The sequence below is a fragment of the Capra hircus genome, chromosome 9 (genome assembly GCF_001704415.2).
Source record: "Capra hircus breed San Clemente chromosome 9, ASM170441v1, whole genome shotgun sequence".
Lineage (NCBI taxonomy): Eukaryota > Metazoa > Chordata > Mammalia > Artiodactyla > Bovidae > Capra > Capra hircus.
In genome coordinates this window covers 83,585,599-83,601,669 of record NC_030816.1, presented here as the reverse complement: position 1 = coordinate 83,601,669, position 16,071 = coordinate 83,585,599, and the positions used below count along the sequence as shown (strand labels likewise).

Below are 16,071 nucleotides of genomic sequence, written 5' to 3'. Positions count from 1 at the left end.
CCTCTTAAGGGCAGGGGTCAGTCGATCAGAAGGCAGTCAGCTCACGTGGGGACACGTACAGCGAGCCATGTCCTGGGAACAGGGCAGGCTCGGGCTGAGGCCCACGGGGCACCTGGCCATGTGACCTGACAGCTCAGACGCAGGGACAGTCATTGCAGGAAGCTTTACACAACATAGCATTCAGAGTCTTAAGAGCTCTAGCTGCTGCTGCTCAAGACGAGGAAGCCAGGGCTTGACTCTGGGCCTCCGGCCTGGCCCCCGCCAGGACCCTCCTCTCTCCTTACCGGCGCTCCTTCTTGTACAGCAGCAGGGTGAGCAGGCAGCCAGTGAGCGCCACCAGCAGCAGGCTGAGCACCGCCCCGACCGCCTGGCTGCGCTCCGAGAGCCCCTTGTGCTCCTGGGTATCGTCGTCCCCCGCAATCTCCTCATCGAAGCCCGCCCTACAGGGAGACCACAGCGCTCAGCCCCACTGCCTGGCGAGGCCCGGGCCCTGACTGTGCACACCCACACCCAAGAAGACACGAGCCACCAGCTGGGAGAACCCCCGCGGGCAAACCCCTCTGATGCCGAGACTGAGGCACAGGATCGGGAAAGGCACTGCCTCGACCACTTGAGCCTCCATCACTAAGGGGACGAGGAGAGCTGCTCTGGAGAACATGCCTCGCCCCGCTGCAGCCTTGCTGACCCTGCTGCCGGGCCCCAAGGGCACAGGGGCGCTTCTGGAGCAGAGACTTAGGGGGACACACCAGCTGCCTTGGTCTTCCAGGACCACGACTCTGCTCTGGGAAGACATGGGGTCACAACCCAGGTAACGGCTTCTCCCTGACAACAACTCCTCTCGGGAGCCAGCCTTGGCACTCTGGGGCTGGGGGATGCTGTGGGCCAGCGCCCCACTTACCCCAGCGGGCACACCGCAGAGGTGTGCCAGGAGAAGAGGTACTGGCAGTCGGCGGTCTCATGGCTGAACTCGGGGATCCCGTCCTTCACCAGGGGGTCACAGTGGAAGAAGATGGTGGAGGACACAGACTTTGTCTTATCTTTTCCACACTTGGAGGACGAGGCAAACACCACATCCAGGTCGCCATCTGTCAAAAAGGCACAGCAGCATGAACACGGTGCTTCGACAGCGGGCTGAGTTTACTTCTCCATCATCTGCGAAAGGTCTGCAGAGGCTTAAAGTCAGACGAAAGGGTCCTTCGTCTCATGTCCCGGAGGAGCTCTTCACAGACTGCTCACACACAATATGGAGCCCCTGCCCTAAGTCAGGAAGCGGGAGAGACTTGAACCTTGCCCTAAGACAGGTCTGGCCTCTGTCCTCAGCAAACAACACGATGTGGAGTGGGGGCTGCCCACGTCTCAGTCTGCCTGGACACCCGGGTTGACCATGTAGGCAACCAATCAACCAGCAAATCAGCCAACCAACCAGCCTACTAACCAACCAGTCAACTAGTCAACCAGCCAACCGACCCACTAACCGAAGAGTCAACTAACCCACTAACCAACCAGCCAGTCAACCAACCAACCAACCAACCAACCAGTCAACCAACCAGTCAGCAAACCAACTGAAACACTGACTAATCAGTCAAGCATACACAATGAAGAGCCACTAAACCCCTGGACACGGAGGCACGGGCGGGCCTCCCTGGTCAGCTCCCGAGCTTCCTTGCGTGTTGTACACATTCATGCTGTCACACACTTGCACGTTAACACCTCCTGACTCCACAGGGAGAAGACACCAGAAGTGTCTGGCTCCCTCCTGGACTTTACCCTACGGCGCTTCTCCCACTGGCTGGTTTTAATTTATATCCTTTCACTGAAATAAACTGTAAGCATGACTAAGACAGCTCTTCGTAGTACCTTTCTAATGAGCTATCACACCTAAGGAGCGCCCCCTGAACCTGCAGCTGGTGTGAGATGCAAGGGGTGCCTGTGTAGACCCTGCCTTGTGAGGACAGCTTGGCGGCCAGTTCGCAGTCGGCCCCCGCTAGAGGGCCAGGGTGTGCGGTGTGTGCGGCGGACTGAGCGGAGGCCAGCCCTGAGGGCGGCCATGTGGGCTGGGCTCAGGGGACCCCCGGGGTCCTCACTGGTACGTACCCGGCTGAGCTATGACCTGAGACGGCTGCCCCACAGCCTGGACTGTGGACACAAACCCATGAGGTTGGTGAGGAACCAAGGTGGCAACACCGAACCTCAGCCAGAGATGGGCCTGGCGGCCTCCCGCCCTCTGGAAGGAACGCAGACGCGTGGCAGGGTGGGGTTAAACTGCACTTCTTCCTGGTACGTGGACAAAGGTCTTAAAACCAAACCTATTGCCTACTGGTGGTGAGTGAATGGAGTGAAAAGGTAAGAAAGGGATTTAACTAACCAAGAATAAATAAATGCACACACACAGATGTACGCATGTACACACACACACACACACACACACACACACACACGCTCTCTAAGCCTGGGGACTGCAAGAGGCCAACTAGACTAGACATAGGCCTTACAGACATAACGTTCTCAGCCTGGTACCTGGGCCCCTGCTCAGGGCTGCAGCGTGGAGCTGGGCCACTGCTGCAGACCCACCAGCGGCAGTGCTGCTGGGAGAGAGAAGGGAGCCCCGAGCTGGGTGTGGCAGGGGGGAAGTGGGGTGGGGGTGAGCAGGCCGAGGTGTGCCAGCGGGAAGGCCCGAGGAGAAGTGGCAGAGTGCCTGCAGGTGCTCTTGATGGGGAGGCGTGGACGCGAGCCAGGCTGACCTGGCAGGACTCTGCCCAGCTCCAGTGGGCACTGCCAAGCACAGAGACTGGCTTATTTACCACCTGTGCACGGAAACCTCTCTGAGACTCCACCTACTCAGGGAGCAGCTACCCACCCCCACCTCCTCTCGGGGAGGTCAAAAGTCAGCTGGTTTTGTAAACACATTTAACTGTTTTTAAAAAAAGCAAGTTCATTCACCTAGTTCAAAAATCAAACCATGAAAGGAAGACTAGTTGTTGAAAACAAAAACACACGAGCTGCCTCCTGGAAATATTCTTTCCAGGTCAAGAAGGAATTAGGAAAGACATGGGTGAGGGGGATGAGGAGGCACAAATGTCCAGTTGCATGATAAAAGAGCGTACATATGAAGTGCAGAGTATGGGAATACAGTCAATAATTATGTCACTTCTTTGCGTGGTGACAGATGACAACCAGACCTAGAGTGGTAATGATTTTGAAGTGTACGGAAATGTTTAAAACGCTGTCATGCAACTGGAACTAATATGGCACGGCAGGTCAATTACGTTTCAGAAACAAACCAACAAACTCACAGAAAAAGAGAGAAGCTTTGCAGTTACCAGGGGTGTAATACTCAGGATGCCACACACCACATGCTAAATATAACGAACCCTGCTGTATGTCAAGAGAATAAATCCTAAGAGTTCTCACTATAAGAGAAACATATTTTTTTTCCTACTTCTTTAAGTTTGTACCTATAGGACATGATGGACAGTCACCAAGTTTCCTGTGATAATCATTTCATAATGTATATAACTCAGATTGTTATTCTGGACACCTTAAACTAATACAGTTTTAGTTGTTCAGTTCTGTCCGACTCTTTAAGACCCCATGGACGGCAGCCCCCCAGGCTCCTCTGTCCATGGAACTCTCCAGGCAAGAATACTGGAATGAGTTGCCATTTCCTTCTCCAAGGGATCTTCCCCACCCAGGGAGCGAACCCAGGTCTCCTGCATTACAGGCAGGTTCTTAACCATCTGAGCTATGGCTCTATGTCAGTTTTATCTCAACAAAAAGGAAGGAAAGAAAGAAATACAGGACAAAGCTGCATCCATGTAGCGGAAGGCCTTCCTCCATACCCACTGTGGACACTTGGGCCAGGCCTCCCTCTTTTCATCCTTTTGACAAATACAAAATCTCTTACCCTCCCCTAGCAGCATCTGAAGTTTCAAAGAAGCATCATGATGAAAACCACACCAACCAAAAGTAATTCTGGCTGTGGTCCTCCACGCCCACCTCACCACCTCTGGTTTAGACCAGGCTTTGCACATCTGTTTAGGATCTAAGTCTTCCCGACAGTGAACCATTGGGACCCTGACATGTGCTGCTCAGTCCACAAGACACAGGACTGGACCTGGGCCTTTCATGTTAGAACCGATCTGACGTTTTAACTGAACGGAGTGTATGTTCATGAAAAGGTTAATGTGCCTCCGAGGAAGCTAAACGTGGCATGCGGGTGGAGAGAATTACCTTGGACGTAGTATCTGGTTTGGTTGGAGGTTCCGACTTTGCGACTGAAGTGCTGGTCGTTGGCCTTCCTCTGACAGATGCTGGCCCCGGAGCAGGCAGGGTTGCTGGAGCCCGTGATGGATGAGAGCTGGATCTCGTACACATACTTGTCCCCGTTGGTTCTAATGTCCCCAGAGGCGCTGAATCGTCTGAAGAGACAGAAAAGGGCTCGGGGACAGCCCTAGATCCCGGGACCCACCTAGTGACGCTGCTAAGAAACTTAAAAAAGAGAAACTAGTAAAGCCAGAAGGTTCCTCATCAAAAATCAGACCAGAAGGTTCCAGCTCCGACCTCTGGGCTTATCACAAATGCTAAGAGGAGGAGTGATGTTATTTTCACATTCAAGAGACCTCACCATCTTTGGGGTTCGACTCGAACAGCTAAGCAATGTCTGCCCTCTGTTTGAGCCAGACGTGACAAGGGTACCTGGAAATGGCAACTAAAACACGCAAACACACGGACGTCTTCATCTCACAGCCTTCAGCCGGGCAAAGATGGGGGGATTATGGGGTGGCGCTGCCACAAAACGGCCCCACTTACTTGAAGTAAATATCCCCGAGGCTGAAGCTCCGGCCGTTGGCGGGATTGATGATGGTCCCGTTCACCATCTGCACCTCCTGAGGCTTCACGGCACAGGCCGCTCGCGAGTCCCAGCTGAAGTGGTAGGTGCAGCTGTCGACGTCGAACCTGCAGAGGCACGTGGACCGCGGTCACAGCCGCCCTTCCACCTGCCTGCCAGGGCCCCGGGAGCGCCCCCACCGCCCAGCTGCCCTTCTGCCCTGGGAGCCCCCAACCGCCCAGCTGCCCTTCCATCCTGGGAGCCGCCCACCACCCAGCCCTCCCCGCCCCCAGCCAGGGACCAGCCGCTCTAGGCTGGGAGAGCGACTTCATCTCCCTTCCCCAACACCATCCAGCTCAACCAGTACGTGGAAAAAAAAAAAGCAGGCAAGCACTTCAACATGTAACTTTTTTACACTTAGACACTGGGCAACATCTAACAGCTGGGAAAATCTGCTCCCATATTTTTCAAAGCCTGCTTTACAAGCATTGATTTCAACCCTTTGACAGTTCCTGGGTCTCCCCTTTCCCAAGCCCCGCTTCTGTAATGAAATTGTGTCTGTTCACCAAGCACAGCTCACACGCTCCCTCTGCTGGCCAAACGCCCTCCTAGGACCGGAGGCGGAGATTTCCAGCAAAATAAAAGGGCATTCCAGGTGGTGCCGCCCCACCTGCCGGGGGTCCCAGACCGGCCACCTGAACAGCTGGCCATGGGCGGCACCGATCAGTGAAGCCTTAGTTACACTGCGACCTTGAAGATGAGCCCGGTGAAATCCCACTTTATCAGCCTCGTGCAAGGGTGCCAGCCTCCATCCAGGACTCCTCCCTTGCGGAGTGGCCCTGGCCCCATCAGGCTAGGAGTCTTAGGGGCCGGTCCCCCCCTCGCTACTGTGACAGCCCCAGTATCCTCTCTGCAGCACACACACTAAGCCGCCAAGCAGAAACCGTGGGGAGGAGCTCTGATGGGGGCCCAGCCCGCCCAGCACCCAGCTCCCCCCTGGGCCGGGGGACCCCGCACCCTCACCTCATGAACGAAGGCCGCCCCACTGTCTTGGCACAGGTCAGCTCGATGACAGCAGACGCCGTCTTATTGTCCCCACAATGGTGGCCTTTAGAGTAAGTTACGATGACTTTGTCATCTGAAACACAGACCATTGAACTGACGTTATCTCCAGGGCATCCTAGGAGCCTCAAGGTCACAAGTGGCTCTGGAGACTCATCACCCTGGCGGTCAGCACTGCCAGCCTGGTGACTCGCACCTGGCCCGCGTCACTACCTGTGTGGCCAGAGGAGACCGCGGGTCACACCTCAGCCCCTACCTGTGAGCACACGCCTGTGTGACAGGGAGACCCCAGGGCGTGGAGCTCAGGGCCGAGCGGGGAGCCCCTGCACGGCGTGCGTGCAGGGCTAGACTGCAGGTCACGGCGGCAGCCTGAGGTCCCCAGCAACCTCTGTGCCAGCCCAGCGCTTCCCCCACGTGCCCCGGGACGAACGGGGCAGGGGCGAGACCTCCACCCCGCAGAGAGACGGCCCACACAGAACTGCCCTGGTCTGCTCGCTCTCCCGGCTCCACACAGGGCTCTTCCTGCTTCTGAAGAGGGCGTGGCTGAGGAACCAGCAGAGCTCTAGTCCGCAGGGGCCAAGGGAAGCGGGGACACGCTTTCAGCGGCCCGGCTCCCAGGGGCCAGAGGTTCTGAGAGCTGCCCTGGGGACGCCCGAGCCCAGCCCCGCTCAGCAGACGGACGGTGGCTCCAGGGGCCGGGACACAGCGGTCTCAGGCCTGGCTCTTGGCACAGGGCGGTCCTCGGACCTGGCACTCACACCCAACCCACATCCTTAGGGGCAGTGGGCCCAGAATGGGCAGTGCCAGCTGCCAGGGGTCCTCCAGGCACAGCCGAGGCACAGGGGCCACTCAAGGGGAGCTGAGGGGTGAGACCCAGGCTCCCGGCCCCCATCACGGTCAAAGCTACTCTGGGTGAATTTGTTATAAATAATTGGGCTTCTCTGTAAAATTCTGGAAGTTTCCCAGCTTTGAAGAGAAATGCTTAAACTTCTGGAATATGGAAACAACAGGTGGAGGTCTTGCTCAAGTGCTCCCCCCACCGCAGACGAGATGGGCAGCACTCTTGACCTTCCAGGCCTCGGCACTCAGCCTGAGAAGTGGACTAAGACGCCGACCTGAAGAACTGCTGAACGTTACATGTGCACACACACATATATGACACACGCACATGTATGACACACGCACACATATCAAGCACAGTTTCTGAGGACTGTTGGTCCTCAGTTTCTGTGAAGTCCATCTCTTCACCCCATAAGGTGATGTCCCCTAAGTGAATGTGGGGTCATGGTGACGGGCCTTAGACGGTTGTCCTGTTGGGGCCTGAGAGGCAAGATCCCACCTGGCGTGTCAGAGAACAGGAGGTCTCACTATGCTTTTCAGGAGGCTTCAACCTCCTAGTCTTTGCACTCGGCTGTGGGAAGACCCGGGTCACACGTCCACACGATGACGAGGCACAGGAAGAGAACCACCCTCAGCCCCCGGTGCCCTTCATGGCAGCAACAACCAAGGTCTCCAAGGTCACGGGCTGGGAGGTCTGGACATTTCTGCTGGGGCCCAGGCGGAGGGTGACTTCACCCCCACTTCCAACCTGCAGAGTCAGGGGTTTCTCTCCAGGGTGACAGCTGTCCTCCAGAATTTCCTTTTTCCATTTCAACAGCTCAAGTGGACTAAGTTTCCCCATGCTTTCATCAGGACAGCTTGGGGACTGCCCCCCCCCCGCCCCACCGCTGAACAGGCACAGTGACGGTTTTCTTTCTTGTCCCTTCCACCAGCCCTGACTGTCCCTAAAAGAAGAAAGCCCAACCTTCTCCCTTCGCGTGACGAGAGTCTTTCACTCAACAACCAACTGCAAAAGAAATTCTCCATCAGAACTATTAACAAAGAGCTTCATTTTCCGATGTCAAATTAGTAAGACATTTACGAGGATGCATCTGGATGGTCCTGACCACGTTTTCGTGTTTGTCGTCCAGCTTCTCCCGAATAAACCCATGCCAGTGTACGGGGAGACTCAGGCACTCGGCCCACAGTTGGAGCAGGGACTCGGAGGAACCCTGGACATCCCAAGACCACCGAGCCCTCTAGACACAGACCGGGACCTGCCGTCTCAGAGAACATGACCGTGCTTATCTAACGCTTCAGGAGGCCCCAGGCTGCCTGAGAAATGGTTACTGAGAATAACACTCCTGCAGGTTCCGACGGAAGCCAGCGCTGACCCTCCAGTCCCAGGACGACACCCTCATCTTCCCAACTCAGAGGCAACACGTGTGACCGCAGGGCCTTACCTACAACATCCAGCTTCTGCGTGTGAACGAGCCCGAGGACCTGCACCTCGCCAGAGGCACTCCTTTTGCACACGCTGGCTCTCTCCGAGCAGTCCTGGGGTCCCTTGTATATTTTCTGACACAGGTTGATGTAGTACCTGCAGAACGACACACGGGAGGCGAGCAAGGTCGGCGTCTGTCCCGACACGCTTGGGGGCAGCTCTTCCCACCCTTTCAGAAGAGGCTACCGTCCGAGCGTCTCCCAGCTCCTCTGGACACAGCCCTGACACAGGCCTCTGGGTAAACAAAGGCCAGAGAGTGAGCGGACGCTGAAAACACGCGCAGGGGACACACGGGGTGAGTCCCGAGACTCAGGCGGCAAGGCGTCCCCCGTCTTCAGGTTCCCGAGGCTTCTGGGTCCACATTCCCCACTGCTCTAAGCGTGGAGCGGTCGGGCCAGCATGGCCGAGGTAGTTGGGGAAGCAAACCAGGGCAAGTTAACACCCCCATCAACTCAACACAGACGGGTGGTTTAGTCAAAGTCGTGTCCGACTGTTGCGACCCCATGGACTGTAGCCCGCCAGGCTCCTCCGTCCATGGGATTCTCCAGGCCAGGATACTGGAGTGGGTTGCCATCTCCTTCTCCAGGGGATCTTCCTGACCCAGGGATGGAGCCTGGGTCACCCACACTGCAGGCAGATTCTTTACCAACTGAGCTACCAGGAAAGCCCAACATGGACAGCGTCCCAGACAAGAAGCAAACCACGCCTGATTCCATCGGGCCTGCAGCTGCTCACCAGCTGCTTTGGGATCTCAAGGCTGGCTTTAGCTGCCTCTGCTTCCAAACCCCCCAGAATACACCAGGCCTGCCCAAGCAGAGGCCCGAGGCCATCCCACCTTCAGAATCGGAGCTTGAAGCTCTGCGCACTCGCCCCATCGGGATGCTGGGCCTGCGACAGACGCGGCCGGCGGGCTGGTGGGGGGAGGTACTCACGAGGCTCCGTCGTGGACGAAGGACCAGGAGCCGGTGAGGGACGAGAGCAGCCGCAGGTCGTAGGTCCGGTGCTTATGGACGAACTTGCACTCCATCTTCTTTGGGGGGCAGACCACCTTCGTCTTCCACTCGAAGGTCACCTCGCACCCGCGCACCTCGCTGAAGACCTGGGGCCGCCCCACGTCGGCATCCTCGTCGCACTTGAAGATGATGGTGGACGTCCGGTGGCTGGTGGCTGGGGCGGCACACGAGGAGAGTGTCAGGCCCCCGCCCAGCCAGGGTGCCCCCCTTCGTGGCACTGGCGCTGAGGGGTGCTGTCCGTCCCCAGCCACTCCCCACTTCCTTCTGTGTTTCATTCCCATTTCAACTTTAAAATTAGGACCAAGTTCCCCTTCCACACTTAACCACCCCACAGCAACAGTACAACTCCTTGAGAACAGGTATTACTTGATTAAAATACGAATGATAACGATAACAATAAGAATCCTGTGATAAGCTAAAAATATGTCATCTAACCTACCAGGAAAAAGATCCTGTCGTAATAAGCCTCCAAAGAAGGCTACAGTAGTCCCTTGTAGACTTAATGTTTCTAATTCCTTGTGTGTGTGTGTGTGTGTGTGTATGTGAGTCACTCAGTCGTGTCCAATTCTTTGTGACCCCACGGACTGTAGACCGCCAGGCTCCTCTGTCCATGGAATTCTCCAGGCAAGAATACTGGAGTGAGTTGCCGCTCCCTTTTCCAGGGGCTCTTTCCGAGCCAGGGATTGAACCCAGGTCTCCTGCATTGCAGGCAGCTTCTTTCCTGTCTGAGCCCACAGGGAAGCCCTAATTCCTCAACATGTATCACTTTGTTCCATGGCCACTTACAAGAACTAAACAACTTGTCGTGCACCCGTCCCGTCACTTTCCTTGAGAACCCACATCTGTCTGTGCCCTGCATGTTACTAAGACTCTCGTGGGTCCATTCTCTCCATGGCAGCAAGGGCACTGAGAGCCTCCCCGACCCCTGCCCGGCACAGCGCACTGCAGAGCCGACGGTCAGCAGACGAGGCCCTGCAGACTTGAGGACCCCTCACCACCCTGCAGACCTGGGACAGCAGCGATTCTAACGAGTGTGGACATGAGCCACTGGTGCTGAAAAAGCTGGCATGCGGACACAAGCCCCTGGAGCTGGGGAGGGGGAGAGCTGACCGCCCCCACACCTATCTGTCACCTGGCCCCCTAGAGCAACTAAGGATGACTTTTCTTTACGGAAAATAGCCCCGGCGAGAAAACACCATATGCAACAGAAGCGCTGCCACTAATGCGGACAGTCCAGGAAGATCTGAGCATGAAGCCAGGCCTCCAGTGGGTGCAGGGCTACCGTGCCTGCCAGCGGGGGCCCCGGCGCGTCCACTTACAGTGCTTGCAGAAGCCCCACTCGTGGTCTCTGTCGTAGTTGGCGGTGGTTGCGCACCAGAGCCTGGCCCTGCTCTCCACGACACACTCCTCGTAGTTCTTCCCATTGAACAAGAAGGGGAACACACACGGGTCGCCGTCCTCAGTTTCTGGGAAGGGGAAATCAGAGTGACCCTGATTATCTGCACCGCGTCAGCTGCGCCCGGCAGGGGCGGTCACCTTGAACAACGATTCCCCGAGGGAAGCCCCCCTAAATTGACTGACTGTTCGTGGGCCCGAGCGCTCACACTCAGGGCTGGTAGGATGGACCATTCCGTGTGCTGGGGCTCACGGCATCTGGAGCGTCATTCCTGAGTTCCCTTCTGCTGCCGTGTCTAATTCCATGTCTACTGGGAACAGACACTCCGCCCGCCCGCAAAGACTTACCCGGAGGGCAAGTGTCTCCGTTGGCATAACTCAGAATGACGGCTTCGTCCTGATGCCTGTAGTCCAGCTTCATGGACGCCAGCCGCCCGAAAGATGCCCCCTTGCTCCCGGACAGCAGGCAGACAGCGCCATCCTTGCAGCCTCCTTCATCCAAGCCTGCGGCTGCGGTGCACACCCCCACACTGTAGGTGTGCGGGCCTCGGGTCACCTGCAGAGACACCGCCCCATGCTGTGACTGGGTCTCCAGGAGGAGCAAGGCCAGCGCAGGGGCTGGTGGAGGGGGGGAGCGGGGGGGGCACGAGCAGGAAGGCGGAGCTCTGTCCACGGGCCGTGCAAGTGCCTGAGAGCTCACCCGCCTTGGCCCCCCTGCAGAGCACGATGCCCTGGCCACTCCCAGGCACATCCCTCCTCACCAAGGCCGTGCATCTTGGTGCAGCACTATAGACCACGCTCCCACGAGGCTCCGGCTGCCTGCCCCCTACCCTAAGCCACGTCTCCTGCCAGTAACCCCAGAGTGCTGAGGACTTGGGACTGAGCACAGAGCGGCCACGACCTAACTGAACATGGTTCTCACTGGCCGCCCCGCCTCTGCAGGCTCTAAGCTACCGCACACCCGTCCTGGAGGCCTGCGCCGAGGCAAGGTCTCTTGTTCTAGGAGCCAGATGGCTGGCACCTGGGCGTACGACTCAGAGCTCACCGCTCCCCGGCTGCCACACGCCAGGAGGCGCCGGGATCTTGTGGGCTTGGCCCACAGCCGTGGGACTCAACAACATCTACATCGCAGGGACAGCTTGGTCCACAGCTGTGTGACTCTGTAACGTCCATGCCACAGGAATGTGGGCCCCAGCCTCTGAAGCACAGCCCCCCGACATTCAGGCTGGGGTGAGAGCAGCCCCTGACACCCAAATGTGTCTCAGGTCGGGGCTGGAGGGCGGTCTCTGGGCAGCAGGCAGAGGCAGAGCCACGTGGGCTCCGCTGGTCCCACCCCCTCGGGCACGTGGTCACTCACACGGCCCTGAGCGGCCTCCTGCTCTCCATCCGCAACCTGGAACAGGCCCCGTGACCTTCCTCACTGAATGACTCGCCAAGCCCACGAGAAAGACTCACTCTGAACCACGGGGCACAGCTAGGGTACAAGCCGTGACTGGTTGGCACACTGTCCAGCGCCCCTGGCAGGCCGAGCCCGCACTGGGGACAGAGTGAGGACCATTCCTGTCCGTCCCCCAGACCCCCACAGTGCCTGAGGGACCGCAGGTTCTCCAGCGCTCATGGAGGCCGCATTGTAACACACAGAGGAGCCTGAGAGCGATGCCAGGCAGCAGGGGCCCCGAGGTCACAGGCTCTGGGGCACAGCGTTACCTTGAAGGTGTTCTTGGAGAGGCTGGACAGGTTGAAGCTGTAGTACAGCTGCTCGTCCGTGAGGGAGCAGCCCTCCGTCTTCACTTCGTCGGGACAGACCAGCGGGGTCTCCCACTCGAACACGAAGTCACAGACACTGGTCCTCAGCAGTTTTGGCGTCCCCTGTTTTGGGGGGCGGGGGCAGGTGTGAAATCCACGTGGATTAACGAACACAGTAACCTTCCCGCTTCCCCCGCAGGGCCGGGGACCCCTGCCCCAGGCGCTGTGGGCTCAGAGATGCTCCCAGACCAGCAGGGGTCCCAGGTGACCCACGGTGGGCTCTCTCCAAGAGCAGGGAGCCACCGTCTTCGCCAGGGGCGAGCAAGCAGCAGCCCCACCAGGCAGGCCTGCCTGCACCCAACTCCCCTCCGCCCCTCAGGCCCCTGTGTCCCTGCACGTAGCATGCCAGCACTCCAGACCACCAGCTCAGAGAAAGGGTGGGGGGGTCTTTAAACTTTCCGACAGGGAAGCCTGAGACACTGAAGAGTCTCCGGCGGCAGAGGAGGGAGCGAGCGTTTCCTGTACATTCGAGGGGCTGTCCCCACCCACGTCTCTGGAGACTGAGGGGATGTTTATACTGAGGGCGAGACACGATCCAGCCGGACATTCCACAGGCTGAGTATCTAAATAAATATCCATCAACGTCCTCACTGCCTCCCCTCCCTCGTTCCGCGGCAGCCGTAAAAATAGATGAGGAATTTCATTAATTGTTGCTGAGAATGCATTTTCCTATTAATGTACGTGGAGGAAATATTTCCACTAAAGATAAAAAAATGTAGGGGAAGGAGAGTTCATTAAATGTCTCTCTGAACTGGACCGCACATGCAGCGTGAGATGCCCTGCTTCTGAGCCCCACCAAACACTCATTGCTCTCAGCACTCCACCACTCTGAGACCCAGCACGAGTCTGGGGGGCACCTGCAGACATGCGTCCAGACACCCCCAGACACGCAGACGCACGCGCAGAGACAAGAGAGGCTAGTGGATCACGGCTGCCCGCACCTCGGTCATTCGGGACTCCCCTCCCACTCCGCAACATGTGAACGGGGGCGACATGTTGGTCCAGGAGCTGTGAGGTTTCCATGCAGACGCCCAGGATGGCAGCCCTTCCTGGGAAGGCGGCCGCGAGCCACTTCCTGCCACCATCCACTCACCCACATCGCCCATTCCCATCAAAGGACTTGTAAGCTTTACAGAGTTTAGGAATTTCAGAAGCACAAGTATGGCAGAAGAGAGAGTTTAGAGAGTTTCCGATGGACACGTACACAATGCTATATTTAAAATGGATAACCAAAAAAAGACCTGCTACAGAACACAGAGAACTCTGCTCAATGTTAAGTGGCAGCCTGGATGGGAGGGGAGTCTGGGGGGAGAATGGACGCATGTATGTGTCTGGCTGAGTCCCTTCGCTGTTCACTGGAACTATCACAACAGTTAGTGGCTATGCCACTGTGCTGTTCGGTCACGAAGTCGTGGCCGGCTCTTTGCGACTCGATGGATCGCAGCGCGTCAGCCCTCCCTGGCCCTCACTGTCTCCCGGAGTTGGCCCAAATTCACGCCCATTGAGTCGGTGATGCCACCCGACCATCTCCTTCTCTTTGCTTAAACGACTATACTCTAATACAAAATAAACAGGCAGCACAGGGGGCTGAGACCCAGGCCGCCAGCACAGAGCATTCTGGTGGAGCAGTGGTGGGGACCCCCGCCCCTGCAGGGCCACGTGACGTCAGGCAGCCCTCCCAGGTCATCACGAAACAGGAGCCGCAAACCACTGGTTTATCTCCTGTTCCCAGATGGAAGGCAAGAGAAAACTTACACGAAACTCCTTACAACAAAACAGCGCTCTTTTTTTACAGGAAGCTGTTTTTTAACTGCACATAAAAGAAAAATCAATGGCCTCCTTTAAAGTAGATGGTACACTCTCGTAGCTACTGAAACTTTTACCCCAAAGGTCTTCTTTCATTTGCTAATTTGTGAAATATGAATTACATCCTGAACGATTACAGCTGCCAAAATGTCTGACTTCCCAACAAGAACAAAATCAGTAATGTTAAAATTCAAAAAAAGAAAACCAAAGTTGACATTTTAGTATGATGGTAGGCAGGTAGCTCAGACAGTAAAGAATCTGCCTGCAATGCAGGAAACTCATGGAGAAGAGAACGGCAACCCAATCCAGTATTCTTGTCTGGAGAATCCCACGGACGGAGCAGCCTGGCGGGCTACAGTCCATGGGGTCGCACAGAGTCAGACATGACTGAGTGACTAACACCTTCTTTCACTTCCAGGCAAAGGTGAAGAAGGCTACTTCTTTGCTCGGGCATTTATTACAACAAGCCTCCTTGTGCAAAATCTGCCCTGGTAACTCAAGGAGGGCCTACTTATTGCTAAACTTAGGACCTGAAATGGTTCCACACACCACTGGTACGGCACCCGGTGCGCAGCAGGTGCTGTGAACACGGGCAGCCCTCGTCCGAAACAGGCTTCGTGGGCCTCCGGCTCTGGCTGGCCGACCCGCACACCAGCTCCTACCTTGTACACCAGTGCTCACTTACCATGCTCACGCCCCGCTTACAGTGAAACGTGATCAGTGAGGTGTAGTTGAAATGTCGGTCCGCCAAGCAAGGGGTGCTGCTTTCAAAGTTCAAGTAAACTTCGTTGGCTATGGGGTTGAGGATCGGAGGTCCTGCCACTCGGCCAATATCCTGAACAAAGAGAAAGCAGACGACGTTTCGGGAAGGTAATCGTTCCCCAGGTTAGAGGAGTAAGGGCTGACAGAGAAGTTACAAAAACTTCATGTCCTCAGTTTTGAGGACAAGTAGCACCTAAAGAAACCCTGTTACCAGCGGCTCACCTGCAAAGGCCTGACAGTGAGGCACAAAAAGAGAGCCTCGCTTGGCCAGCGGGCGTCGGCCACAGGAGCAGCAGCGGCTGTGCTTCTGCTCAGGGCTGGGCTTCCCTGGGGCTCACATGGTAATGATCTGCCTGCCACGCAGGAGACCCGGGTTCAACCCCTGGGTGGGGAAGATCCCCTGGAGGAGGGCATGGCAACTCACATCCAGTATCCTTGCCTGGAGAACCCCATGGACAGAGGAGCCTGGAGGCTACAGTCCGTGGGGTCGCAGAGTCGGACACCACTGAGTGACTAACGCTTGACTAAGGGACAAATTTATCACCAAGGCATCTACTCAGGGTCCACTTTCAAAGATTCTAGGCAACAGGAGTCAGGTCACAGTGGGAACGCTGCTCCGTCCCTTGACCTGCTGGCTGGAGACAGGAACACACACGGCTGCCCCATCTCCTCAGCGGCGCTGAGGCGTGTCCGCGGGGGGCGCACAGCACACACTCACACCCCCACCACCTTCTGTGGCTTCGCTCAGCCCCTGGCACACACCGGCTGCTCAGCCAGTGTTTTTGAGCAAATAGGCACAAAAATGAAAGAAATGTGATTGGCCAGGAATGGTGTGTATGTATGTGTGTGTGTGTGTGTGAGAGATGAGTGTGCGTGTGAGATAAGTGCATATGCGAGACAAGTGTGTGGGTGAGATAAGTGTGTGTGATGAGTGTGTGTATGTGGCAAGTGTGTGTGAAACGAGCAAATATGTGAGACGAGTGCATATGTGAGACGAATGTGTGTGTGTGATAGGTGTGTGTGAGAGAGATGTGTATATGGTAAGTGTGTGAGAGATGAGTATGTATGTCAGATGT

General features: G+C 56.7%; 1 protein-coding gene across 1 annotated transcript in view; it reads right to left on the bottom strand.

Annotated features, from left to right (window-relative positions):
- The window catches only part of IGF2R (insulin like growth factor 2 receptor), a 103,695-nt gene that overhangs the window by 3,122 nt on the left and 84,502 nt on the right, over positions 1 to 16,071 (bottom strand). Inside the window, exons 36-46 of the mRNA XM_018053434.1 lie at positions 14,919 to 15,068; positions 12,329 to 12,490; positions 10,970 to 11,177; positions 10,546 to 10,692; positions 9,146 to 9,380; positions 8,173 to 8,309; positions 5,852 to 5,966; positions 4,810 to 4,956; positions 4,231 to 4,418; positions 899 to 1,085; positions 285 to 440 (exon numbers count right to left, since the gene is read on the bottom strand). Coding sequence (XP_017908923.1) covers positions 285 to 440; positions 899 to 1,085; positions 4,231 to 4,418; positions 4,810 to 4,956; positions 5,852 to 5,966; positions 8,173 to 8,309; positions 9,146 to 9,380; positions 10,546 to 10,692; positions 10,970 to 11,177; positions 12,329 to 12,490; positions 14,919 to 15,068 — 1,832 coding nt within the window. The remainder of the gene's footprint in view (positions 1 to 284; positions 441 to 898; positions 1,086 to 4,230; positions 4,419 to 4,809; positions 4,957 to 5,851; positions 5,967 to 8,172; positions 8,310 to 9,145; positions 9,381 to 10,545; positions 10,693 to 10,969; positions 11,178 to 12,328; positions 12,491 to 14,918; positions 15,069 to 16,071) is intronic.